A 26,835-nucleotide genomic window follows, 5' to 3' on the forward strand; every position below is an offset into this window, starting at 1 on the left:
GTACAAGCGACCTCAGTCGCGTGGCTAGGCTCTCCCTAAACTAAACTAGTTTTAGGTTTGTGGTATTGGTTTTCTTCTCATTTGTTTTCCTATGTTGGTCCCATATGTACAGTGTGTGTGTGTGTATATATGTATATATATATATATATATATATATATATATATATATATATATATATATATATATATATATATATATATATATATATATATATATATATATATAGATAGATATATGTATATAAATCTACACACACATTATGTATATACTGTATATAAAATATACTCATAGATATACATATATACTCATATAAATATACCCATTACACATATATATATACATATATATATATGTAGATTTATATACATATATCTATATATATATATATATATATATATATATATATATGTATATATATATATATATATATATATATATATATATATATATATATATATATATATATATATATATATATATATATATATATATATATATATATATATATATATATATACACACACATACACTGTACATATGGGACCAACATAGGAAAACAAATAAGAAGAAAACCAATACCACAAACCTAAAACTAGTTTAGTTTCGTCATGCTCATTAACAAAACCACCAAATTAATCATACATATATGTATTTGTATGTATAATGTATGTATGTACTGTATCTATACATACAGAAATACACATATATAGACTATACAAACTGTATGTGTGTGTATGTATATATATATATATATATATATATATATATATATATTAGTTGGATATTAAGAGTATGCGAAAAGTTTGACTCCTACCTTGACATCTGTGACGACCTCCTTAAAGTTTGGTAATCAATCAGAAATATCAAGCAGCTAAAATGCACCAAACAGAAATAAGTGCGGAGACTGTTTGGCATTTTTCCCATCATGCATTGTAGTGGCTTTAAATGGGTGTAATTTTGAATTATAATGATTTGACATTTGTTATAACATCCTCAACGTTCAGTGTGTGACCATTTGTGTTGACTTTTTGAGTGGGAAAGGTTGTTTGGATTGGGTCATAAGGGTAAATGGTGTGGTGCGTTGACTTCAAAGTTCAATTAATGATCGTCGACCTGCTTTACTCACGTTGTGGCAAATTCGGTGTCAAAAAATGTAAAATGAAGCTGTTGGGCCAGATTCCTTCTTAAACCCGCTGGCCAAACCGAAGACGCCGGCGGGCCGCTCTTGGCCTGTGGTTTGGACGCCACCGTGTTGCCGTGTAAATGATATCACTCAAGCATTTGTACGGCCAGCTGGAGACCACGAAAACAAACCCGGATCCCGCGTCTTCATGTTCAGCTTGTCACGTTTATCACTGTGATGACAAACGACAGGTGCCGGAGCGGGAAATTGCCCGAGTACATATAAAGGGATTAGAGTAATCTCATTAGACCAGAATGCTATTTGTTAAAGCATATCGTGCATTTGCAAGCTATTTTGTTAAGGCTGAAACGGCAAAAACAAAGAAAGCAATCTTTAACGCTGAGATACGAGCTAACGTGATTTTGGGTCCTCGGTCCATCGAGAAAGCATGTCTGATTGATGAAATTGCGTTTTTTGAAAATGAGATTACAGGATTGGACTTGAGAAAAGAACATCCAGCATTTTCGAGTGGGCACAGATTCACACAAAGATGTATGCACAGAACAAAAAAACAAAAAAATGGAGTGGCTGCTCGCTTGGCAGAGGGTTCGATTTCAGGGATAGGGCTCTCTGTGGGGCTGCCAGAGCATTTGTGGAAGCAGAAATGAACAGGAGATCATTTTGTACCAGCTAAAAAACATGTTGAATAACTACGTTGACCATTTGGATTCTCTTTGGTATTAGTGACAAGCACCAGTTTGAGCATGAGTAGATTTTTTTTCCCAAAAAACCAAGCAAACAAACTGATAAGGTGCGTGTAGAAGTCGCTGTCTTGCGCTTCCACGGATATGCACGACAAAGTATCCAAGCGTACAGAGTTGACAATAGACTTAATGTTTTTCAACACAACCATCGAATGATACGCTTTCTTCCAGGACTTTCCAGTCTCTCTCCAAACTTCCTCTTTCTCCTGCACCTGTTAAAGACAACAGATGATTAGATTAACATGCACCACCTGTGAAATCTAATCATTTGTCAGCTGTGTCTCGCCGTCAGCACATGCCCGATGGTGCTCGCCAGAGGTGTGGACTCGAGTCACATGACTTGGACTCGAGTCTCGAGTCATGAATTTGATGACTTTAGACTCGACTTGACAAAATGTAAAAAGACTTGCAACTCGACTTAGACTTTAACATCAATGACTTGTGACTTCACTTGGACTTGAGCCTTTTGAATTGACATGACTTGACATGACTTGCTACTTTCCCCAAAACCCAAAGATGAAAAAGTTATTCGGGAGCGCTCCGTATTTTTCATTGTGTACTTGTCTATCAGCGTTGCGTGTGTCAGCTGGTGTGCTCTCAGTACAACAGCCAATCAAATTAGATCTACTTTGTTTTCATCACACAGCATTCATCCAATCAAATTGCAGGACAACCAACGAAGAAGACATGTCCAAACCACACGCCAGTGAACAAAAAATGATACCTAAAATAATTTTGTTTGGGTATAAAAATTACGAGGTGGTCAACACAAAACGGTTTGCAGTATGCAACACATGCGGTTCAAAAATAACTGATGGAGAGGCAACAACTTCCAACTTCGTCCGGCATTTGAAGTTGCACAAAGAAGGGTAAGTTTTGAATGAAAGATAACGTTTATTGGCTAAGTAACGTGACTTTTATTTGCTGTGTAGTTAAATCAGTGAGGCTGTAAACTCACTGCTAACGTTATAACGTTATTGCAAACACGGGAAGCTGTTGCAGTTCACTACCTTATTCATACTTTTTGTTCAGTGATTTTTTTTAAGCAGGGTTACGTTAGTCAATATATCACACGTAACGTTAGACGGCGGTCAGCAGCACCGCGTATTTTAGCCACCTAAAAAAAGACAAAAATAGTAAAATAAAGGTCAGTTAAAATGTATACTATATTATGAATATGTGTACCGTTTTAGCTAGCTTTCTGACATACTGTTGGTTGTTTACCTCAGTGGTCCCCAACCACCGGGCCGCGGCCCGGTACTGGTCCGTGGATCGATTGGTATCGGGCCGCACAAGAATTTTCTTTTTTTTTTTTTTTTTTTAATTAAATCAACATAAAAAACACAAGATACACTTACAAGTAGTGCACCAACCCAAAACAACTCTCTCCCCCCTTTTGTTCTGGGCATTGAACATGAAGACTCTTCCTTCACTGTTCCGAGTGGCCATGAGAGTCTTGGCAGTGCCTGCCTCCAGTGCTCCAGTGGAGCGAGTTTTCAGCCATGGTGGCATCATACTACGCCCCCATCGTGCACAAATGACTGACAGACTCTTGGCTAATTTGGTCTTTTGCAAATGCAATGCAGCATAGGGCCCTGACATATAAAAAGTACAACTTTTTTGTTATGTTCACGTATATGTCATGTTTTTTCAATGTTAACACTTTTGTACAAATAAGTACATTTGCACTTTATTTTTCAGTGTTTGTTCTGTAAAGGAATGAGTTAATGTTTAAAATGACTGGTTAATAGTGCTATTATAAAGTGCAATGTCAGCACAATTTTCTTTCCTGCAATTTAAAATGCACTTGTTTTAATAAATAAATACAGCGTTTGAAAAGCATACACAATCTGTGTTAATATATTAGTCTGTGGTTAAAAGGACTTGAAAGGACTCGAAACTCAAAATGCAGGACTTAGGACTTGACTTGAGACTTTCCAGTCTTGACTTTGGACTTGACTCGGGGCTTGCCTGTCTTGACTCGGGACTTGACTCGGACTTGAGGGCAAAGACTTGAGACTTACTTGTGACTTGCAAAACAATGACTTGGTCCCACCTCTGGTGCTCGCCCTCAGCACCATGGACAGCGGCGGTGACTTTTGCTACTGCAGGCAGCGCTGGCTACATCTCCCCATACGGTGTGTTATTGTTTGTGCAATGGCACAATATTTTGAGTGCAGTGTCCTTCTATTCAGTCCTTTCAACCGGAAGTACAAACCCCGTTTCCATATGAGTTGGGAAATTGTGTTAGATGTAAATATAAACGGAATACAATGATTTGCAAATCATTTTCCACCCATATGCAGTTGAATATGCTACAAAGACAACATATTTGATGTTCAAACTGAAAACCTTTTTTTTTTTTTTGCAAATAATCATTAACTTTAGAATTTGATGCCAGCAACATGTAACAAAGAAGTTGGGAAAGGTGGCAATAAATACTGATAAAGTTGAGGAATGCTCATCAAACACTTATTTGGAACATCCCACAGGTGAGCAGGCAAATTGGGAACAGGTGGGTGCCATGATTGGGTATAAAAGTAGATTCCATGAAATGCTCAGTCATTCACAAACAAGGATGGGGCGAGGGTCACCACTTTGTCAACAAATGCGTGAGCAAATTGTTGAACAGTTTAAGAAAAACCTTTCTCAACCAGCTATTGCAAGGAATTTAGGGATTTCACCATCTACGGTCCATAATGTCATCAAAGGGTTCAGAGAATCTGGAGAAATCACTGCACGTAAGCAGCTTAGCCCGTGACCTTCGATCCCTCAGGCTGTACTGCATCAACAAGCGACATCAGTGTGTAAAGGATATCACCACATGGGCTCAGGAACACTTCAGAAACCCACTGTCAGTAACTACAGTTGGTCGCTACATCTGTAAGTGCAAGTTAAAACTCTCCTATGCAAGGCGAAAACCGTTTATCAACAACACCCAGAAACGCCGTCGGATTCGCCGGGCCTGAGCTCATCTAAGATGGACTGATACAAAGTGGAAAAGTGTTCTGTGGTCTGACGAGTCGACATTTCAAATTATTTTGGAAACTGTGGACGTCGTGTCTTCCGGACCAAAGAGGAAAAGAACCATCCGGATTGTTATAGGCGCAAAGTTGAAAAGCCAGCATGTGTGATAGTATGGGGGTGTATTAGTGCCCAAGACATGGGTAACTTACACATCTGTGAAGGCGCCATTAATGCTGAAAAATACATACAGGTTTTGGAGCTACATATGTTGCCAGCCAAGCAACGTTACCATGGACGCCCCTGCTTATTTCAGCAAGACAATGCCAAGCTACGTGTTACATCAACATGGCTTCATAGTAAAAGAGTGCGGGTACCAGACTGGCCTGCCTGTAGTCCAGACTTGTCTCCCATTGAAAATGTGTGGCGCATTATGAAGCCTAAAACACCACAACGGAGACCCCCGGACTGTTGAACAACTTAAGCTGTACATCAAGCAAGAATGGGAAAGAATTCCACCTGAGACGCTTCAAAAATGTGTCTCCTCAGTTCCCAAACGTTTACTGAGTGTTGTTAAAAGGAAAGGCCATGTAACACAGTGGTGAACATGCCCTTTCCCAACTACTTTGGCACGTGTTGCAGCCATGAAATTCTAAGTTAATTATTATTTGCAAAAAAAAATAAAGTTAATGAGTTTGAACATCAAATATCTTGTCTTTGTAGTGCATTCAATTGAATATGGGTTGAAAAGGATTTGCTAATCATTGTATTCCGTTTATATTCACATCTAACACAATTTCCCAACTCATATGGAAACGGGCTTTGTACGTTCCTATCCTCACCAATGGCCATGAGCTTTGGGTTATGACCGAAAGGACAAGATCACGGGTACAAGCGACCTCAGTCGCGTGGCTAGGCTGTCCCTTAGAGATAGGGTGAGAGTTATTCGGGAGGAGCTCAGAGTAAAGCCGCTGCTCCTCCACATCGAGAGGAGCCGGATGAGGTGATTAGGGCATTTGGCATTGGGAAGACTATCTCTCCCAGGTAGCCTGGGAACGCCTCGGGATCCCCCGGGAGGAGCCGGACAAAGTGGTTGGGGAGAGGGAAGTCTGGGCTTCTTTTCTTAGGCTGCTGCCCCCGCGATCTGACCTGGGATTATTGGAAGAATATAGATGGATGGATAAATGAATGACATATTTGATAACACTTGTATGTATTTATAGTAATCCACATTATAAATAATACAACATCCGTTATACAGTGCTCAGGAAAAAACACAGAGGCTATGTCATCCCTACAAGCCTGTTTGCCTTTTCGTCAGGGGGATTGTATTAATATCTGTTGTTAATAAAATCCAATCCAGGGGTGGTGGTTCCTCTCTTTAAGAAGGGGAACCGGAGGGTGTGTTCCAACTATCGTGGGATCACACTCCTCAGCCTTCCCGGTAAGGTCTATTCAGGTGTACTGGAGAGGAGGCTACGCCGGATAGTCGAACCTCGGATTCAGGAGGAACAGTGTGGTTTTCGTCCTGGTCGTGGAACTGTGGACCAGCTCTATACTCTCGGCAGGGTCCTTGAGGGTGCATGGGAGTTTGCCCAACCAGTCTACATGTGCTTTGTGGACTTGGAGAAGGCATTCGACCGTGTACCCCGGGAAGTCCTGTGGGGAGTGCTCAGAGAGTATGGGACTGTCTGATTGTGGCGGTTCGCTCCCTGTATGATCAGTGTCAGAGCTTGGTCCGCATTGCCGGCAGTAAGTCGGACCCGTTTCCAGTGAGGGTTGGACTCCGCCAAGGCTGCCCTTTGTCACCGATTCTGTTCATAACCTTTATGGACAGAATTTCTAGGCGCAGTCAGGGCGTTGAGGGGATCTGGTTTGGTGGCTGCAGGATTAGGTCTCTGCTTTTTGCAGATGATGTGGTCCTGATGGCTTCCTCCGGCCAAGATCTTCAGCTCTCACTGGATCGGTTCGCAGCCGAGTGTGAAGCGACTGGGATGGGAATCAGCACCTCCAAGTCCGAGTCCATGGTTCTCTCCCGGAAAAGGGTGGAGTGCCATCTCCGGGTTGGGGAGGAGATCTTGCCCCAAGTGGAGGAGTTCAAGTACCTCGGAGTCTTGTTCACGAGTGGGGGAAGAGTGGATCATGAGATCGACAGGCGGATCGGTGCGGCGTCTTCAGTAATGCGGACGCTGTATCGATCCGTTGTGGTGAAGAAGGAGCTGAGCCGGAAGGCAAAGCTCTCGATTTACCGGTCGATCTACGTTCCCATCCTCACCTATGGTCATGAGCTTTGGGTCATGACCGAAAGGACAAGATCACGGGTACAAGCGGCCGAAATGAGTTTCCTCCGCCGAGTGGCGAGGCTCTCCCTTAGAGATAGGGTGAGAAGCTCTGTCATCCGGGGGGAGCTCAAAGTAAAGCCGCTGCTCCTCCACATCGAGAGGAGCCAGATGAGGTGGTTCGGGCATCTGGTCAGGATGCCACCCGAACGCCTCCCTAGGAAGGTGTTTCGGGCACGTCCGACCGGTAGGAGGCCACGGGGAAGACCCAGGACACGCTGGGAAGACTATCTCTCCCGGCTGGCCTGGGAACGCCTCGGGATCCCCCGGGAGGAGCTGGACGAAGTGGCTGGGGAGAGGGAAGTCTGGGCTTCCCTGCTTAGGCTGCTGCCCCCGCGACCCGACCTCGGATAAGCGGAAGAAGATGGATGGATGGATGGATAATAAAATCCCCCCATGACGAGCAGGCTTGTAGGGATGATATAGCCTCTGTGTTTTTTCCTCACCTAACGTATAATAAAACATTTACGTAGTTGATTAATTATTTATTTATTTGTTTAACTTTGTCCCATTTGACCCTCCATATAGTGTTTTCAATAACATCTCATATAAAAATGGTAACAAAAAACAACAGTCCATAAGACCTGCTCTCCCTAAGGCTTGGTGTTCATATTAATGCATTATGAATGTGGCATAGCGCGGGGAAGGCCAAGCTGTACAATATTTCAATATAATAAAAAAAAAGATATTAATAGCAGAGTGATGCACAAACAGACATGATGTGCTTTGTTCACTTATTTGAGTCAGAGTGACAAAATATTGCTTTGCCGTTGTCGTTCCCTTGCTGCCAGGTGGCTACGAGTGGAAGCTGTCGGCCTTCGTCATCGGGGTGTTCCTGCAGCTGCTGGGGCTCCCTTTTGTTGCCGTGTCCCAGGTGTCTCTGTTCTCCAAAGTCACGGCAGAGAAAACACAAGGTGACCACGGGCCCCTCGTGGGCAACAACTTTTGTCGCCATGTTTGAATGTAAGTACGAGACATTTTTGCCTTTGTGTCACCAAAAGGATTCAGTCAAGGCATTAGACGATCGGTGGGGGGCCTCGCCACCATCATGGGCCCCTTGTGGGCTGGAGGATTGACCAATCATCTCTACATAATGATAGGCATGATGCTGGCTCTCCTCTTGATGGTCTCAGTAAGTGTCGCCTTTGTTATCTATTTTCTTTAATTAAAGGACATTTTGACACATTATATTACCTTAAAGGCCTACAGAAAGCCACTACTACCGACCACGCAGTCTGATAGTTTATACATCAATGATGAAATCTTAACATAGCCTAAGTGCAATTTAAAATTTTGCGCGAAATATCCTGCTGAAAACGTCCCGGTATGATGACGCCTGCGCGTGTCGTCACGGATTGTGGAGGACATTTTGGGACAGCATGGTGGCCAGCTATTAAGTCGTCTGTTTTCGTGGCAAAATTCCACAGTATTCTGGACATCTGTGTTGGTGAATCTTTTGCAATTTGTTCAATGAACAATGGAGACGGCAAAGAAGAAAGCTTGTAGGTGGGAAGCGGTGTATTGCGGGCGGCTGCAGCAACACAAACACGGCCGGTGTTTCATTGTTTACGTTCCCGAAAGATGACAGTCAAGCCTGTGGAGAACTGGGACAACAGAGACTCTTACCAGGAGGACTTTGAGTTGGATGCGCAGACGCGGTACCGTGAGTGCGCATGCAGCTGCGGCTTCCGAACATTTGATCGCTTGCCCGTACGTGCGTGCCGCTATGTGCATGTCACGTACGTAACTTTGGGGACTTTGGGGAAATATATGTGCTGTATGAACTTTGGGGAGGTGAACGGTACTTTGGGCTGTGGGATTGAGTGTGTTGTGCAGGTGTTTGAGTTGTATTGGCGGGTTATATGGGCGGGAGGCGGGAGGTGTTTGTTATGCGGGATTAATTTGTGGCATATTAAATATAAGCCTGGTTGTGTTGTGGCTAATAGAGTACCGTATTTTCCGCACTATTAGCCGCACCTAAAAACCACAAATTTACTCAAAAGCTGACAGTGCGGCTTATAACCCGGTGCGCTTTATATATGGATTAATATTAAGATTCATTTTCATAAAGTTTAGGTCTCGCAACTACGGTAAACAGCCGCCATCTTTTTTCCCCGTAGAACAGGAAGCGCTTCTTCTTCTACGCAAGCAACCGCCAAGGTAAGCACCCGCCCCCATAGAAGAGGAAGCGCTTCTTCTTCTACTGTAAGCAACCACCCGCCCCCGTAGAAGAAGAAGAAGCGCGCGGATATTACGTTTCATTTCCTTTGTGTGTTTACATCTGTAAAGACCACAAAATGGCTCCTACTAAGCAACAGGTTTCCGGTTCATGAAAAGACGCAATCTCTCCATCCGCACACGGACTACTATTTCACAGCAACTGCCTAAAGACTTTCAAGAAAAGCTGGCTACTTTCCGTGCATATTGTAAAAACAAGATAGCTGAAAAAAAGATCCGGCCAGAGAACATTATCAACATGGACGAGGTTCCACTGACTTTTGATATTCCTGTGAACCGCACTGTGGATACAACGGGAGCACGTACGGTGAATATTCGCACCACAGGGAATGAGAAGTCATCCTTCACTGTGGTTCTAGCTTGCCATGCTAATGGCCAGAAACTTCCACCCATGGTGATATTCAAAAGGAAGACCTTGCCAAAAGAGACCTTTCCAGCCGGCGTCATCATAAAAGCTAACTCGAAGGGATGGATGGATGAAGAAAAGATGAGCGAGTGGTTAAGGTAAGTTTACGCGAAGAGGCCGGGTGGCTTTTTTCACGCAGCTCCGTCCATGTTGATATACGACTCCATGCGCGCCCACATCACGCTGGTTTTTAATATATTATTAAAGTTTGACTGACCTATCTGACTGTTTTTTTGACATTCCCTTTAGCGCAGTTAGATGCGGCTTATAACACGGGGCGGCTTATAGGTGGACAAAGTTTTGAAATATGCCGTTCATTGAGGGCGCGGCTTATAACCCAGGGCGGCTTATGGTGCGGAAAATACGGTATATATATGTCTTGTGTTTATTTACTGTTTTAGTCATTCCCAGCTGAATATCAGGTCCCACCCGCCTCTCACAGCATCTTCCCTATCTGAATCGCTCCCACTGCCCTCTAGTCCTTCACTCTCACTTTCCTCATCCACAAATCTTTCATCCTCGCTCAAATTAATGGGGAAATCGTCGCTTTCTCGGTCCGAATCGCTCTCGCTGCTGGTGGCCATGATTGTAAACAATGTGCGGATGTGATGAGCTCCACAACCTGTGACGTCACGCTACTCGTCTGCTACTTCCGGTACAGGCAAGGCTTTTTTTATCAGCGACCAAAAGTTGCGAACTTTATCGTCGATGTTCTCTACTAAATCCTTTCAGCAAAAATATGGCAATATCGCGAAATGATCAAGTATGACACATAGAACGGACCTGCTATCCCCGTTTAAATAAGAAAATCGCATTTCAGTAGGCCTTTAACAGAGGCTGTGCCCCTTTTTAAAGGGCTCCCAATCTGTATAATCAAGGTTTTAATAATGTTATGACTAAAGATGTCCGATAATGGCTTTTTTGCCGATATTCCGATATTGTCCAACTCTTAATTACAGATCTCGATATCAACCGATACCGATATATACAGTCGTGGAATTAACACATTATTACCGTATTTTCCGCACCATAAGGCGCCCTGGGTTATAAGTCGCGCCTTCAATGAACGGCATATTTCAAAACTTTGTCCACCTATAAGCCGCCCCGTGTTATAAGCCGCATCTAACTGCGCTAAAGGAATGTCAAAAAAACAGTCAGATAGGTCAGTCAAACTTTAATAATATATTAAAAACCAGCGTGATGTGGGCGCGCATGGAGTCGTATATCAACATGGACGGAGCTGCGTGAAAAAAGCCACCCGGCCTCTTCGCGTAAACTTACCTTAACCACTCGCTCATCTTTTCTTCATCCATCCATCCCTTCGAGTTAGCTTTTATGATGACGCCGGCTGGAAAGGTCTCTTTTGGCAAGGTCTTCCTTTTGAATATCACCATGGGTGGAAGTTTCTGGCCATTAGCATGGCAAGCTAGAACCACAGTGAAGGATGACTTCTCATTCCCTGTGGTGCGAATATTCACCGTACGTGCTCCCGTTGTATCCACAGTGCGGTTCACAGGAATATCAAAAGTCAGTGGAACCTCGTCCATGTTGATAATGTTCTCTGGCCGGATCTTTTTTTCAGCTATCTTGTTTTTACAATATGCACGGAAAGTAGCCAGCTTTTCTTGAAAGTCTTTAGGCAGTTGCTGTGAAATAGTAGTCCGTGTGCGGATGGAGAGATTGCGTCTTTTCATGAACCGGATCCCTGTCGCTTAGTAGGAGCCATTTTGTGGTCTTTACAGATGTAAACACACAAAGGAAATGAAACGTACGGTAATATCCGCGCGCTTTTTCTCCTTCTACGCGGGCGGGTGGTTGCTTACAGTAGAAGAAGAAGCGCTTCCTGTTCTATGGGGGCGGGTGCTTACCTTGGCGGTTGCTTGCGTAGAAGAAGAAGCACTTCCTCTTCTACGGGGAAAAAAGATGGCGGCTGTTTACCGTAGTTGCGAGACCGAAACTTTATGAAAATGAATCTTAATATTAATCCATATATAAAGCGCACCGGGTTATAAGGCGCACTGTCAGCTTTTGAGAAAATTTGTGGTTTTTAGGTGCGTCTTATAGTGCGGAAAATACGGTATGCCTAATTTTGTTGTGATGCCCCGCTGGATGCATTAAACAATGTAACAAGGTTTTCCAAAATAAATCAACTCAAGTTATGAGGAAAAAATGCCAACATGGCACTGCCATATTTATTATTGAAGTCACAAAGTGCATTATTTTTTTTTAACATGCCTCAAAACAGCAGTGACATGCTCTCCCTGAGACAGCACGAGGAGGTTGAGGTGGGCGGGGTTTTGGGTAGCGGGGGGTTGTATATTGTAGCGTCCCGGAAGAGTTAGTGCTGCAAGGGGTTCTGGGTATTTGTTCTGTTGTGTTTATGTTGTGTTACGGTGCGGATGTTCTCCCGAAATGTGTTTGTCATTCTTGGGGTCCACAGTGTGGCGCATATTTGTAACAGTGTTCAAGTTGTTTATACGGCCACCTTCAGTGTGACCTGTATGGCTGTTGACCAAGTATGCGTTGCATTCACTTGTGTGTGTGAAAAACCGTAGATATTATGTGATTGGCAGTGCCTTTAAGGTTTATTGGCGCTCTGTAATTCTCCCTACGTCCGTGTACACAGCGGCGTTTTAAAAAGTCACACATTTTACTTTTTGAAACCGATACCGATAATTTCCGATATTACATTTTAAAGCATCGATAATATCGGCAGTCCGATATTATCGGACATCTCTAGCTATGACAGTCATATGTGTCCCTACAGCCTTTGTAAAACAAAGAAATAAACAAAAATCAGACTTTGCTACACATCTTTAAAAAAAAAAAAGGTTTGGAGCTCTACCAGCTTTTTGTCCGTTTTAGCGGTCCAGTTTTTGCATCAAAAAAGCCATTAGGACCAGTTTCCACCAAATCCAAACCACAAAACTCGGATTCTGCTGAAAAAGTGCGTGATCGCCAGTGCTGATTTAAAAAAAAGTTAAAGTACCAATGATTGTCACACACACACTAGGTGTGGCAAAATTATTCTCTGCGTTTGACCCATCACCCTTGATCACCCCCTGGGAGGTGAGGGGAGCAGTGAGCAGCAGCAGTGGCCGCGCCCGGGAATCATTTTTGGTGATTTTAACCCCCAATTCCAACCCTTGATGCTGAGTGCCAAGCAGGGAGGTAATGGGTCCCATTTTTATAGTCTTTGGTATGACTCGGCCGGGGTTTTGAACTCACAACCTACCGATCTCAGGGCGGACACTCTAACAAAGCCTATTAATGCCGATTACGAACGACCATTTTTAGGCAGCTAACTGTTTGTCTCCATACAGAGTATGGAGACGCTCCCCTAAGCTAATAATAATCACCTCGATTACAACAAACTACAAAATCCAAAACCAGTGAAGTTGTCACGTTGTGTAAATGGTAATTAAAAACAGAATACAATGATTTGCAAATCCTTTTCAACGTATATTCAATTGAATAGACTGCAAAGACAAGACATTTAACATTCAACCTGGAAAACTTTATTTTTTGCAAATATTAGCTCATTTGAAATTTGATGCCTGCAACATGTTTCAAAAAAGCTGGCACAAGTGGCAAAAAAGACTGAGAAAGTTGAGGAATGCTCATCAAACACTTATTTGGAACATCTCCCACAGGTGAGCAGGCTCATTGGGAACAGGTGGGTGCCATGATTGGGTATAATAAGCAGCCTCCATGAAATGCTCAGTCGTGCACAAACAAGGATGGGGCGAGGGTCACCACTTTGTGAACAAATGCATGAGCAAATTGTCGAACAGTTTAAAAACAACATTTCTCAACAAACTAATGCAAGGAATTTAGGGATTTCACCATCTACGGTCTGAGAGAATCTGGAGAAATCACTGCATGTAAGCGATGATATTACGGACCTTGGATCCCTCAGGCGGTCCTGCATCAAAAAAACGACATCAGTGTGTAAAGGATATCACCACATGGGCTCAGGAACACTTTAGAAAACCACTGTCAGTAACTACAGTTCGTCGCTACATCTGTAAGAGCAAGTTAAAACTCTACTATGCAAAGTGAAAGCCATTTATCAACAACACCCAGAAACGCCGCCGGCTTCGCTGGGCCTGAGCCTATCTAAGATGGACTGATACAAAGTGGAAAAGTGTTCTGTGGTCTGACGAGTCCACATTTCAAGTTGTTTTTGGAAACTGTCGAGGTAAAAGAACCATCCGGATTTTTATAAGCGCAAAGTGCAAAAGCCAGCATCTGTGATGGTATGGGGGTGTATTATTACCCAAGCATGGGTAACTTACACATCTGTGAAGGTGCCATTAATGCTGAAAGGTACATACAGGTTTTGGAGCAACATATGTTGCCATCCAAGCAACGTTATCATGGACGCCCCTGCTTATTTTAGCAAGACACTGACAAGCCACGTGTTACAACAGCGTGGCTTCATAGTAAAAGAGTAGTAGTACTGGACTGGCCTGCCTGTAGTCCAGACATGTCCCCCATTGAAAATGTGTGGCGCATTATGAAGCCTAAAGACTGTTGAACAACTTAAGCTGTACATCAAGCAAGAATGGGAAAGAATTCCACCTGAGAAGCTTCAAAAATGTGTCTCCTCAGTTCCCAAACTTTTACTTGTTTGTTAAAAGGAAAGGCCATGTAACACAGTGGTAAAAAAAACTTTTTTGCAATGTGTTGCTGCCATTAAATTCTAAGTTAATGATTATTTGCAAAAAAAAAAAAAAAAAAAAGTTTCTCAGTGTGAACATTAAATATCTTGTCTTTGCAGTCTATTCAATTGAATATAAGTTGAAAAGGATTTGCAAATCATTGTTTTCTGTTTTTATTTACCATTTACACCACGTGCCAACTTCACTGGTTTTGGATCTGAATGTCATTAGAACAGTTTGCTCCATCTTTTGACACTTCTTCAACCCCCGTCCTTGCACGCCCCCGAAGGTGACTGCCCGACAAAACGGTGCATCCTGAAGCGACTGTCAGAAAGCGGCTTGAAGATGATCTGTAAAACATCATCTATGCAACATTTTGACCAAAGAACCACCATCACATGTTATGTAGACCACAAGGAAGTGGAAAATATGACTCCTTTAATGGCCCTATAATCCGGTGTGCCTTACAGTGTTGGGTTAGTTACTGAAAACCAGTAACTAGTTACAGTTACTAGTTACTTTATTTCAAAAGTAACTCAGTTACTTACACCAAAAAGTAATGCGTTACTGTGAAAAGTAACTATTTAGTTGTTTTTTTTAGCCTTCATTTTAGTACTGTTATTGCACTGGAGAACAATACAATGTGTTGATCAACTTGACATGCATTTGCATCACTGAACTCTGCTAAGCAATGTGCTCTACATACAACACACAAAGACAAAGATATGTTTCAAAGGGCCAATTTATTTCAGGCCAGAACAAATTGACAAAACTATTTTAAATAGCTGCAACATAACATGACATACACAAAGCCTAACCAAGCCTTTCTTTTCTCTCAAGGAATTCTGAAATAAAATCATGTCTTTATGAGATCAACACTGTACTGAAGCCCAGAACACTCTACCATACTTGCCAACCTTGAGACCTCCAATTTCGGGAGGTGGGGGTGGTGGGGTTGGGGGCGTGGTTAAGAGGGGAGGAGTATATTTACAGCTAGAATTCACCAGGCAGGGGCGCCGAAAAGGGGGGGTAAATGAGGTGGATTCTAGGGGCCCATGATGGAGGGGGGCCCAGAGAGGCCCCTAATAATGATGAAATTATAATACAGAAAAAATAATGACACTGTGTTGGGGGCCCTGTAAAGATTCTTTTCATGGGGCCCAAAATCCCTAGCGGCGCCCCTGTCACCAAGTCAAGTATTTCATATATATATATATATATATATATATATATATATATATATATATATATATATATATATATATATATATATATATATTCTACCGCTCGTCCATCGAGAGCCTGCTGACCTACTGTATTACGGTATGGTACGGCAGCTGCACTGCAGCAGACAGGGAGAGGCTGCAAAGAGTGGTCAAGACGGCTCAGAAGATCATCGGCCGCCCTCTCCCCTCTCTGACGGACATCTACACCTCCCGCTGCCTCAACAGAGCCAGTGTCATCATCAAGGACAGCACCCACCCTGGCTCTGACCTGTTTCACCTGCTGCCCTCTGGGAAGCGCTGCAGGTGCATTAAAACCAAAACAAACAGGCTAAAGAACAGCTTCTTCCCCAGGGCCATAACCATCCTGAACGGACTGCCCCATTGTCCCTCATAACTGCCTTCTCTTCGGTGCAATAACCCATTCCACCAACCACCCTGTTTTTGTTTTGTTTTTTTAACATGTATATATTCATTTCACACCATATTCATTGCACTTCTACATTTTTTATATTTTTATATATTTGCACATTGTTTTTCTAGCATGCACACATCGCACTGTATGGAATGGCCTCAATCTCGTTACCTTGCGTAATGACAATAAAGCTGATTCTGATTCTGATATATATATATATATATATATATATATATATATATATATATATATATATATATATATATATATATATATATTAAGAAATTCTTGACTTTCAGTGAAATCTAGCTATATATTTTTTATTATTTTATTATATATATATATATATATATATATATATATATATATATATATATATATATATATATATATATATATATATATATATATATATAAATAAAAGAAATACTTGAATTTCAGTGTTCATTTATTTACACATATACACACACATAACACTCATCTACTCATTGTTGAGTTAAGGGTTGAATTGTCCATCCTTGTTCTATTCTCTGTCACTATTTGTCTAACCATGCTGAACACCCTCTCTGATGATGCACTGCTGTGTGGCACGCACAAAAGTGCTTTCATCAAATGCACTAGAGTCTGGAATCTTCCATCTTATGGCCCAAAACCGGTCAATCTTTGCTTCCCGAGGAAGACCTTCACTGCCAAGCACTTGGTAGTCCACTACTTCTTCCCGGACGCTATCTAGGTCCAATCGCAGCTGCGGCTTGGATCTTACAAGCGTATTTCTTCATCTTACTCGTCGTCGTCGTCGTCGCCATGGCTGTATCTTCCTCCTTCTTCTGCTTCGTCTCCTTGTTGTGTGCGCAGTTGTGCACTGCACTCTCTAAAAGCCCTAGATGTTATTGTCACATATGCATGTACAGTAGATGGCAGTATTGTCCTGTTTAAGAGTGTCACAACATTGCTGTTTACGACAGACGAACTGCTTTACGGTAGACAAAAACGTGACTGCTGTTGTTGTGTGTTGTTGCCACGCTGGGAGGACGTTAATGAAACTGCCTAACAATAAACCCACATAAGAAACCAAGAACTCGCCCTCGATCATTCTACAGTTATAACGTGATTGGGCAGGCACGCTGTTTATATTGTGGAAAAGCGGGCGTGAATTTCGGGAGATTTTCGGGAGAAAATTTGTCCCGGGAGGTTTTCGGGACAAATTTTGGTTTACACAAAAGGAAAGATTGGCCTGGCCCACTAGGATCCCTCTTTATGTTTGTGAACTTTATAGTCCATACATTTAGAGTGATGTGATAATCAAACACTCTAGAAGTCTAGAATGAAAGAGTATATAAGAGAATTGACGAGAGTGTGTGTACCTTCAGTGATGAATGATGAGCAGAGGCAGAGTTTGGAGTGTCTTCTTTAGCTTGCTTTCCATGTTTATGTACTCACTGTCCACTGTGTCTCGTTACTTGGAAAATGTTTTTGTGCCGTTTGATGCCCGCTATCATGCTAATTAGCTGCCTGAAAGCGGGTGACTCCACTGTAGAAATAGCCTGCATGTCTTCTCGCACGTACGCTGCAATGGCTCTATCAATGTTGTCCTGGCTAGCAGTCCCTCCGTTAAAATCCTTAAGTGGAGCTGAAGTGGCATCGGAGTCTGTGTCTCTCTTTACTAGCTTCGTCGAAGCATGTTGCTTTTGTAGCTGTTTCAGCAGATTTGAATTGCTGTTTTGGGCAGTAGATAGGATCTTTGATTCAAGACACAACTTACATTTAACTACAATTGTGACGACCGGGGGCGCGTGATGATGCGGGTGTTGTTCTCCCAGAAATGCAGACGGGCTTCGGACACAGCTTGCAGGTAGGAAATGATTTATTAAAACATAAATCAGACGGGAACGAAGAAAAACGTGCTCATAGCACTTAAGGTACAAAACTAAAGGGGCTAGCGTGGGAGCGAGCAAGCCAAAATAGCCTAGCGTGAAAGCTAGCAGCTAAAGAGCAGGAAACAAACGTCGTCATCTGTTGCGTAAAACAAACTCGGAAGCCAGGCCGACTCACTGGCAAGGCAGGCTTAAATAATGTCAGTGATGACTAACAGGTGCGCGTCCGGAAACACCCGCGGCAGGTGGAAACAATGAGCAGCCATGGCAACAAGATCAGGTGCACAAACAGGCACTCAAGGAGTCCAAAACTAACAGAAAACACACGTGCCTCGAAAACATAAACAAACTATGATCCGGGCAGCGGATCATAACAAAAATGTTATTTTCTTTGTGCTCGACAAAAGAAAAGTAGTGAGAATATCTCCATGTTAAGAAACTCGACTGCGGCTCAGCCGTGATGTCTTGTTGGTAAACACAGACACGCCCTCCTCCCCCTTCCCCACACCCACACCCACACCCAAGACACACCCAAAACGCGCCTCTTCTCTTCCATTCAGAAGGACGACACTGCAACTCTCCAATAAAACACACTCAGATCTTCTGTTTCTAGCCGATACTACATAAAAAATAACGTAAAATAACGCAGTAACGCATCATGTAGTAACGGTAACTGAGTTACTGTATATAAAAAATAACGCGTTAGACTACTAGTTACCGCCGAAACTAACGGCGTTACAAAGTCCCAACACTGGTGCCTTATATACAAACCCCGTTTCCATATGAGTTGGGAAATTGTGTTAGATGTAAATATAAACGGAATACAATGATTTGCAAATCATTTTCAACCCATATTCAATTGAATGCACTACAAAGACAAGATATTTAATGTTCAAACTCATAAACTTTATTTTTTTTTTTTGCAAATAATAATTAACTTAGAATTTCATGGCTGCAACACGTGCCAAAGTAGTTGAGAAAGGGCAAGTTCACCACTGTGTTACATGGCCTTTCCTTTTAACAACACTCAGTAAACGTTTGGGAACTGAGGAGACACATTTTTGAAGCTTCTCAGGTGGAATTCTTTCCCATTCTTGCTTGATGTACAGCTTAAGTTGTTCAACAGTCCGGGGGTCTCCATTGTGGTATTTTAGGCTTCATAATGTGCCACACATTTTCAATGGGAGACAGGTCTGGACTACAGGCAGGCCAGTCTAGTACCCGCACTCTTTTACTATGAAGCCACGTTGATGTAACACGTGGCTTGGCAGTGTCTTGCTGAAATAAGCAGGGGCGTCCCTGGTAACGTTGCTTGGATGGCAACATATGTTGCTCCAAAACCTGTATGTACCTTTCAGCATCAATGGTGCCTTCACAGATGTGTAAGTTACCCATGTCTTGGGCACTAATACACCCCCATACCATCACAGATGCTGGCTTTTCAACTTTGCGCCTATAACAATCCGGATGGTTCTTTTCCTCTTTGGTCCGGAGGACACAACGTCCACAGTTTCCAAAAACAATTTAAAATGTGGACTCGTCAGACCAGAGAACACTTTTCCACTTTGTATCAGTCCATCTTAGATGAGCTCAGGCCCAGCGAAGCCGACGGTGTTTCTGGGTGTTTTTCGCCTTGCATAGGAGAGTTTTAACTTGCACTTACAGATGTAGCGACCAACTGTAATTACTGACAGTGGGTTTCTGAAGTGTTCCTGAGCCCATGTGGTGATATCCTTTACACACTGATGTCGCTTGTTGATGCAGTACAGCCTGAGGGATCGAAGGTCATGGGCTTAGCTGCTTACGTGCAGTGATTTCTCCAGATTCTCTGAACCCTTCGATGATATTACGGACCGTAGATGGTGAAATCCCTAAGTTCCTTGCAATAGCTGGTTGAGAAAGGTTTTTCTTAAACTGTTCAACAATTTGCTCACGCATTTGTTGACAAAGTGGTGACCCTCGCCCCATCCTTGTTTGTGAATGACTGAGCATTTCATGGAATCTACTTTTATACCCAATCATGGCACCCACCTGTTCCCAATTTGCCTGTTCACCTGTGGGATGTTCCAAATAAGTGTTTGATGAGCATTCCTCAACTTTATCAGTATTTATTGTCACCTTTCCCAACTTCTTTGTCACGTGTTGCTGGCATCAAATTCAAAAGTTAATGATTATTTGCAAAAAAAAAAAAATGTTTATCAGTTTGAACATCAAATATGTTGTCTTTGTAGCATATTCAACTGAATATGGGTTGAAATGGATTTGCAAATCATTGTATTCCGTTTATATTTACATCCAACACAATTTCCCAACTCATATGGAAACGGGGTTTGTATGGAAAAAAGATCGAAAATAGACCATTCATGTGCGGTTATAAGGCAGTGCGCCTTATAATCCGATGCGCCCTATGGTCCGGAAAATACAGTATAAATATGTGGGGTTTTGGCACCAGCCGCTAGACTAGATCTGACCAATCTAAGTCTATAACAGGGGTGCTCACACTTTTTCTGCAGGCGAGCTACTTTTCAATTGATCAAGTCGTGGGGATCTACCTCATTCATATATATAATTTATATTTACTTATTTATGAAATATATGTTTTTGTTAACAAGTTAAAGGTGTTTAATGATAATGCAAGCATGTTTAACACATATAGTTAATATTGTTAAAAAATTAAAGGTGTTTAATGATAATACAAGTATGTTTAATACATATAGTTAATATTGTTAACAAGTAAAAGGTGTTTAAAGATAATGAAAGCATGTTTAACACATATAGTTAATATTGTTAAAAAATTAAAGGTGTTTAATGATAATACAAGAATGTTTAATACATATAGTTAATATTGTTAACAACTTAAAGGTGTTTAAAGATAATGCAAGCATGTTTAACACATATAGTTAATATTGTTAACAACTTAAAGGTGTTTAAAGATAATACAAGAATGTTTAATACATATAGTTAATATTGTTAACAACTTAAAGGTGTTTAAAGATAATACAAGCATGTTTAACACATATAGTTAATATTGTTAACAAGTTAAAGGTGTTTAATGATAATACAAGCATGTTTAACACATAGTTAATATTGTTAACAAGTTAAAGGTGTTTAAAGATAATACAAGCATGTTTAACACATAGTTAATATTGTTAACAACTTAAAGGTGTTTAAAGATAATACAAGCATGTTTAACACATATAGTTAATATTGTTAACAAGTTAAAGGTGTTTAATGATAATACGAGCATGTTTAACACATATAGTTAATATTGTTAACAAGTTAAAGGTGTTTAAAGATAATACAAGCATGTTTAACACATAGTTAATATTGTTAATAAGTTAAAGGTGTTTAAAGATAATACAAGCATGTTTAACACATATAGTTAATATTGTTAATAAGTTAAAGGTGTTTAAAGATAATACAAGCATGTTTAACACATATAGTTAATATTGTTAATAAGTTAAAAGTGTTTAAAGATAATACAAGCATGTTTAACACATATAGTTAATATTGTTAACAACTTAAAGGTGTTTAAAGATAATACAAGCATGATTAACACATATAGTTAATATTGTTAACAAGTTAAAGGTGTTTTAAGATAATACAAGCATGATTAACACATATAGTTAATATTGTTAACAAGTTAAAGGTGTTTAAAGATAATGCAAGCATGTTTAACACATATAGTTAATATTGTTAATAAGTTAAAGGTGTTTAATGATAATACAAGCATGTTTAACACATAGTTAATATTGTTAACAAGTTAAAGGTGTTTAAAGATAATGCAAGCATGTTTAACACATATAGTTAATATTGTTAATAAGTTAAAGGTGTTTAAAGATAATACAAGCATGTTTAACACATATAGTTAATATTGTTAACAAGTTAAAGGTGTTTAAAGATAATGCAAGCATGTTTAACACATATAGTTAATATTGTTAATAAGTTAAAGGTGTTTAAAGATAATACAAGCATGTTTAACACATATAGTTAATATTGTTAATAAGTTAAAGGTGTTTAAAGATAATACAAGCATGTTTAACACATATAGTTAATATTGTTAACAAGTTAAAGGTGTTTAAAGATAATACAAGCATGTTTAACACATATAGTTAATATTGTTAACAAGTTAAAGGTGTTTAATGATAATACAAGCATGTTTAACACATATAGTTAATATTGTTAATAAGTTAAAGGTGTTTAATGATAATACAAGCATGTTTAACACATATAGTTAATATTGTTAATAAGTTAAAGGTGTTTAAAGATAATACAAGCATGTTTAGCACATATAGTTAATATTGTTAATAAGTTAAAGGTGTTTAAAGATAATATCAATCAATCAATCAATCTTTATTTATATAGCCCTAAATCACAAGTGTCTCAAAGGGCTGCACAAGCCACAACGACATCCTCGGTACAAAGCCCACATACGGGCAAGGAAAAACTCACCCCAGTGGGACGTCGATGTGAATGACTATGAGAAACCTTGGAGAGGACCGCATATGTGGGTAACCCCCCCCCTCTAGGGGAGACCGAAAGCAATGGATGTCGAGTGGGTCTGACATAATATTGTGAGAGTCCAGTCCATAGTGGATCCAACATAATAGTAAGAGTCCAGTCCATAGTGGGGCCAGCAGGACACCATCCCGAGCGGAGACGGGTCAGCAGCGTAGAGATGTTCCCAGCCGATGCACAGGCGAGCGGTCCACCCCGGGTCCCGACTCTGGACAGCCAGCACTTCATCCATGGCCACCGGACCTGTGCCCCCCGCCCCCTCAAGGAAAAGGGGAGCAGAGGAGAAAAGAAAAGAAACGGCAGATCAACTGGTCCAACAGGGGGGCTATTTAAAGGCTAGAGTATACAAATGAGTTTTAAGATGGGACTTAAATGCTTCTACTGAGGTAGCATCTCTAATTGTTACCGGGAGGGCATTCCATAGTACTGGAGCCCGAATAGAAAACGCTCTATAGCCCGCAGACTTTTTTTGGGCTCTGGGAATCACTAATAAGCCGGAGTTCTTTGAACGCAGATTTCTTGCCGGGACATATGGTACAATACAATCGACAAGATAGGACGGAGCTAGACCGTGTAGTATTTTATACGTAAGTAGTAAAACCTTAAAGTCACTTCTTAAGTGCACAGGAAGCCAGTGCAGGTGAGCCAGTATAGGCGTAATATGATCAAACTTTCTTGTTCTTGTCAAAAGTCTAGCAGCCGCATTTTGTACCAACTGTAATTTTTTAATGCTAGACATAGGGAGACCCGACAATAATACGTTACAGTAGTCGAGACGAGACGTAACGAACGCATGAATAATGATCTCAGCGTCACTAGTGGATAAAATAGAACGAATTTTAGCGATATTACGGAGATGAAAGAAGGCCGTTTTAGTAACACTCTTAATGTGTGATTCAAACGAGAGAGTTGGGTGGAAGATAATACCCAGATTCTTTACTGATTCGCCTTGTGTAATTGTTTGGTTGTCAAATGTTAAGGTGGTATTATTAAATAAATGTCGGTGTTTAGCAGGACCGATAATCAGCATTTCCGTTTTCTTGGCGTTGAGTTGCAAGAAGTTAGCGGACATCCATTGTTTAATTTCATTAAGACACGCCTCCAGCTGACTACAATCCGGCATGTTGGTCAGCTTTAGGGGCAAGCATGTTTAACACATATAGTTAATATTAATAAGTTAAAAGTGTTTAAAGATAATACAAGCATGTTTAACACATATAGATTCCTTTCTTTCATGAAGACAAGAATATAAGTTGGTGTATTACCTGATTCTGATGACTTGCATTGATAGGAATCAGACAGTGGTGCTGATAAGGTCCGCATTTTCGAATGGAGGAGAAAAAAAGTGCTCCTTTCTGTCCAATACCACATGAAAGTGGTTGGTTTTTGGCATCTTATTTGTCTAGCTTCCATAATCCTTTGTATACACTTTACAAGAAATACATTGTCGGCAAACTCCGTAGCTTGCTAGCTTGTGCACGCCAGCTTTCTGAGACTCTTATTTTGGTAGTGCAACTGTGCAGTCGGTCTTTGGAGTTTTGACGACAGGTACGGCGCCGGAGTCTGTTGAAATAAAGTGTTTCTCGCCTTCCAGTCGGGTCATTTTAATGATCTGGCAGCAGCCAGCGTCATCTCAGAAGACCCTCGGGTGCCGTGAATGTCAATCAAGTGACGAAAGTGACGTCATAGTGAAGATTTATGATCGCTCATTTTTAGGACTATTTTTTTAATGCCTGGCTGGTGATCGACTGACACACCCTCCGAGATCGACCGGTGGCTCGCGATCGACGTAATGAGCACCCCTGGTCTATAAGCATGAACTGATGAAGCCTACTCGGATGAGACAAACCAAACAGTCCAGTTGCGATGGATTGAGATGACAAAGACCTGGATGAATGACAACACCCATAGACAAGTGACTGCATCAGCCTTTTTTTTTTTTATACATTCCAAAAGAGAAAACTAGTTTTAGGATACTCTGGGCTATAAAAAGCTAAACTCAGCACGTCTTTGATACTCGCTAAAGAGATATGGTGTGCTGTGTTTGTTTCAGGTAATGACGGCGTTGTCATATGGCCGCCTGACTCAGCCCAGAGCGGTGCAGTGTGCCCACAGCTCTGACAGCGGAGGGTAGAGCTGCAGGCAAGTGAGGCTAAAAACAGAAGCAATGCCCTTCATCTCAAAATGGATCAATGTAGAGGGACCGCAGAAAATAAAACACACTGTCACTGCCAGGAGGAGTTCAAACACTCTGCTTTTCCCGAGCTTTGTCTCTTGCATGCGGTTCACTCCCTGACTAGTAATGCTACCGTACACCAGGGGGCGCTGTTACTCCCATGTCGAACATGCACAGGGGGCAGCATTTTGAAGATGAAAGACATTCTTCTCCAACTAAACTATTTATAGGCCCAGGTGTTGATGGAAAGATAAGAGACGCGGTTTTTCCATGTGACCCAACTTCTCATTCCTTTTTCTGCAATCTTTCTCCAAACACATGAAATGAAAGTGGTGACACAATGAGTGTAAGAGTGGGGATGACAGCGTCCTGTCGGCTTCATGACAGGGAGAGCATGTTCATAAAGAGTCGTGCAGCGCACACAAATAAATCATTTAAAGTTGCATTTTTATGGCTCGATCAAAACCAAATACTTCAAATAAAATGCATGATGAATTCATCTGATGGCATATTTTAAAAATATGTTTAAAAGATTCATTTAAATTTTCTTGAACACTGGAAAAAATAGCATTTGTTGTCCATCTCTGTCATTGAACTGGCCCCATGAGGATTGTGGTCTTAATTTGTATTTTTTAACAATAGGGTTAACCCAATTTTAGGTCGCAAATAATAATAATAATAATAATATAATAATGAATGTTATTTATAAGGCGCCTTTCTGGGCACTCAAGGACACCGTACAAAATCACAACAATAAAATCCAATTGGATAAAAAAACAACAACAACAAAGAGAAAAGAAAAGATGATTACAATGAACAAGCAGTCAGGAATAGGTGTGTTTTGAGTCTTGATTTGAAGAGGGATATTGAATCTAAGTTGCGAAGGTCTGGTGGTAAAGAGTTCCAAAGATGTGGGGCAAGAGCGGCTGAAAGCTCGGGCACCCATACTTGCCAACCCTCCCGGATTTTCCCGAAATTCAGCGCCTCTCGCGAAAATCTCCCGAAATTCAGGCTGGTAGACGGCTGCGTTGACCCTGGATCTCAGGAAACAGAGTGGACCGACACCAGCAGATGACATGGCACCCCAAACCATCACCCAACCATGCAAATTTTGCATTTCCTTTGGAAATCGAGGTCCCAGAGTCTGGAGGAAGACAGGAGAGGCACAGGATCCACGTTGCCTGAAGTCTAGTGTAAAGTTTCCACCATCAGTGATGGTTTGGGGTGCCATGTCATCTGCTGGTGTCGGTCCACTCTGTTTCCTGAGATCCAGGGTCAACGCAGCCGTCTACTAGCAAGTTTTAGAGCACTTCATGCTTCCTGCTGCTGACCTGCTCTATGGAGATGGAGATTTCAAGTTCCAACAGGACTTGGCGCCTGCACACAGCGCAAAATCTACCCGTGCCTGGTTTACGGACCATGGTATTTCTGTTCTAAATTGGCCCGCCAACTCCCCTGACCTTAGCCCCATAGAAAATCTGTGGGGTATTGTGAAAAGGAAGATGCAGAATGCCAGACCCAAAAACGCAGAAGAGTTGAAGGCCACTATCAGAGCAACCTGGGCTCTCATAACACCTGAGCAGTGCCAGAAACTCATCGACTCCATGCCACGCCGCATTAACGCAGTAATTGAGGCAAAAGGAGCTCCAACCAAGTATTGAGTATTGTACATGCTCATATTTTTCATTTTCATACTTTTCAGTTGGCCAACATTTCTAAAAATCCCTTTTTTGTATTAGCCTTAAGTAATATTCTAATTTTCTGACACACGGAATTTTGGATTTTCATTTGTTGCCACTTCAAATCATCAAAATTAAATGAAATAAACATTTGAATGCATCAGTCTGTGTGCAATGAATAAATATAATGTACAAGTTACACCTTTTGAATGCAATTACTGAAATAAATCAAGTTTTTCAAAATATTCTAATTTACTGGCTTTTACCTGTATGTCATCTGAAAGAACTTGGGATTGACCAGTGACTTTAATTCCCTGAGAGGTAGACTGGTCAGACGCAACACTAGCTAGCCATGTTTTAAAGCACCTCTTACTGAGCGTCGTTTCAGCGTTAATAACTTCACCTTTCTCGTTAGTTTTTAAGACAAAACGCGTCCATTCTCCCTTTTGTG

The 26,835-nt window shown here is 41.3% G+C and overlaps 1 protein-coding gene across 1 annotated transcript in view; it reads left to right on the plus strand.

The window, feature by feature from the left end:
- The window catches only part of mfsd8l2 (major facilitator superfamily domain containing 8-like 2), a 75,436-nt gene extending 50,773 nt beyond the window's left edge, over positions 1-24,663 (plus strand). The window contains exons 9-11 of the mRNA XM_061928814.1: positions 7,983-8,105; positions 8,193-8,323; positions 24,583-24,663. Of these exons, the coding sequence (XP_061784798.1) occupies positions 7,983-8,105; positions 8,193-8,323; positions 24,583-24,663 (335 nt within the window). The remainder of the gene's footprint in view (positions 1-7,982; positions 8,106-8,192; positions 8,324-24,582) is intronic.
- The last annotated feature ends 2,172 nt before the right edge of the window (positions 24,664-26,835 follow it).

This window comes from Nerophis lumbriciformis, linkage group LG33 (assembly GCF_033978685.3).
Source record: "Nerophis lumbriciformis linkage group LG33, RoL_Nlum_v2.1, whole genome shotgun sequence".
Lineage (NCBI taxonomy): Eukaryota > Metazoa > Chordata > Actinopteri > Syngnathiformes > Syngnathidae > Nerophis > Nerophis lumbriciformis.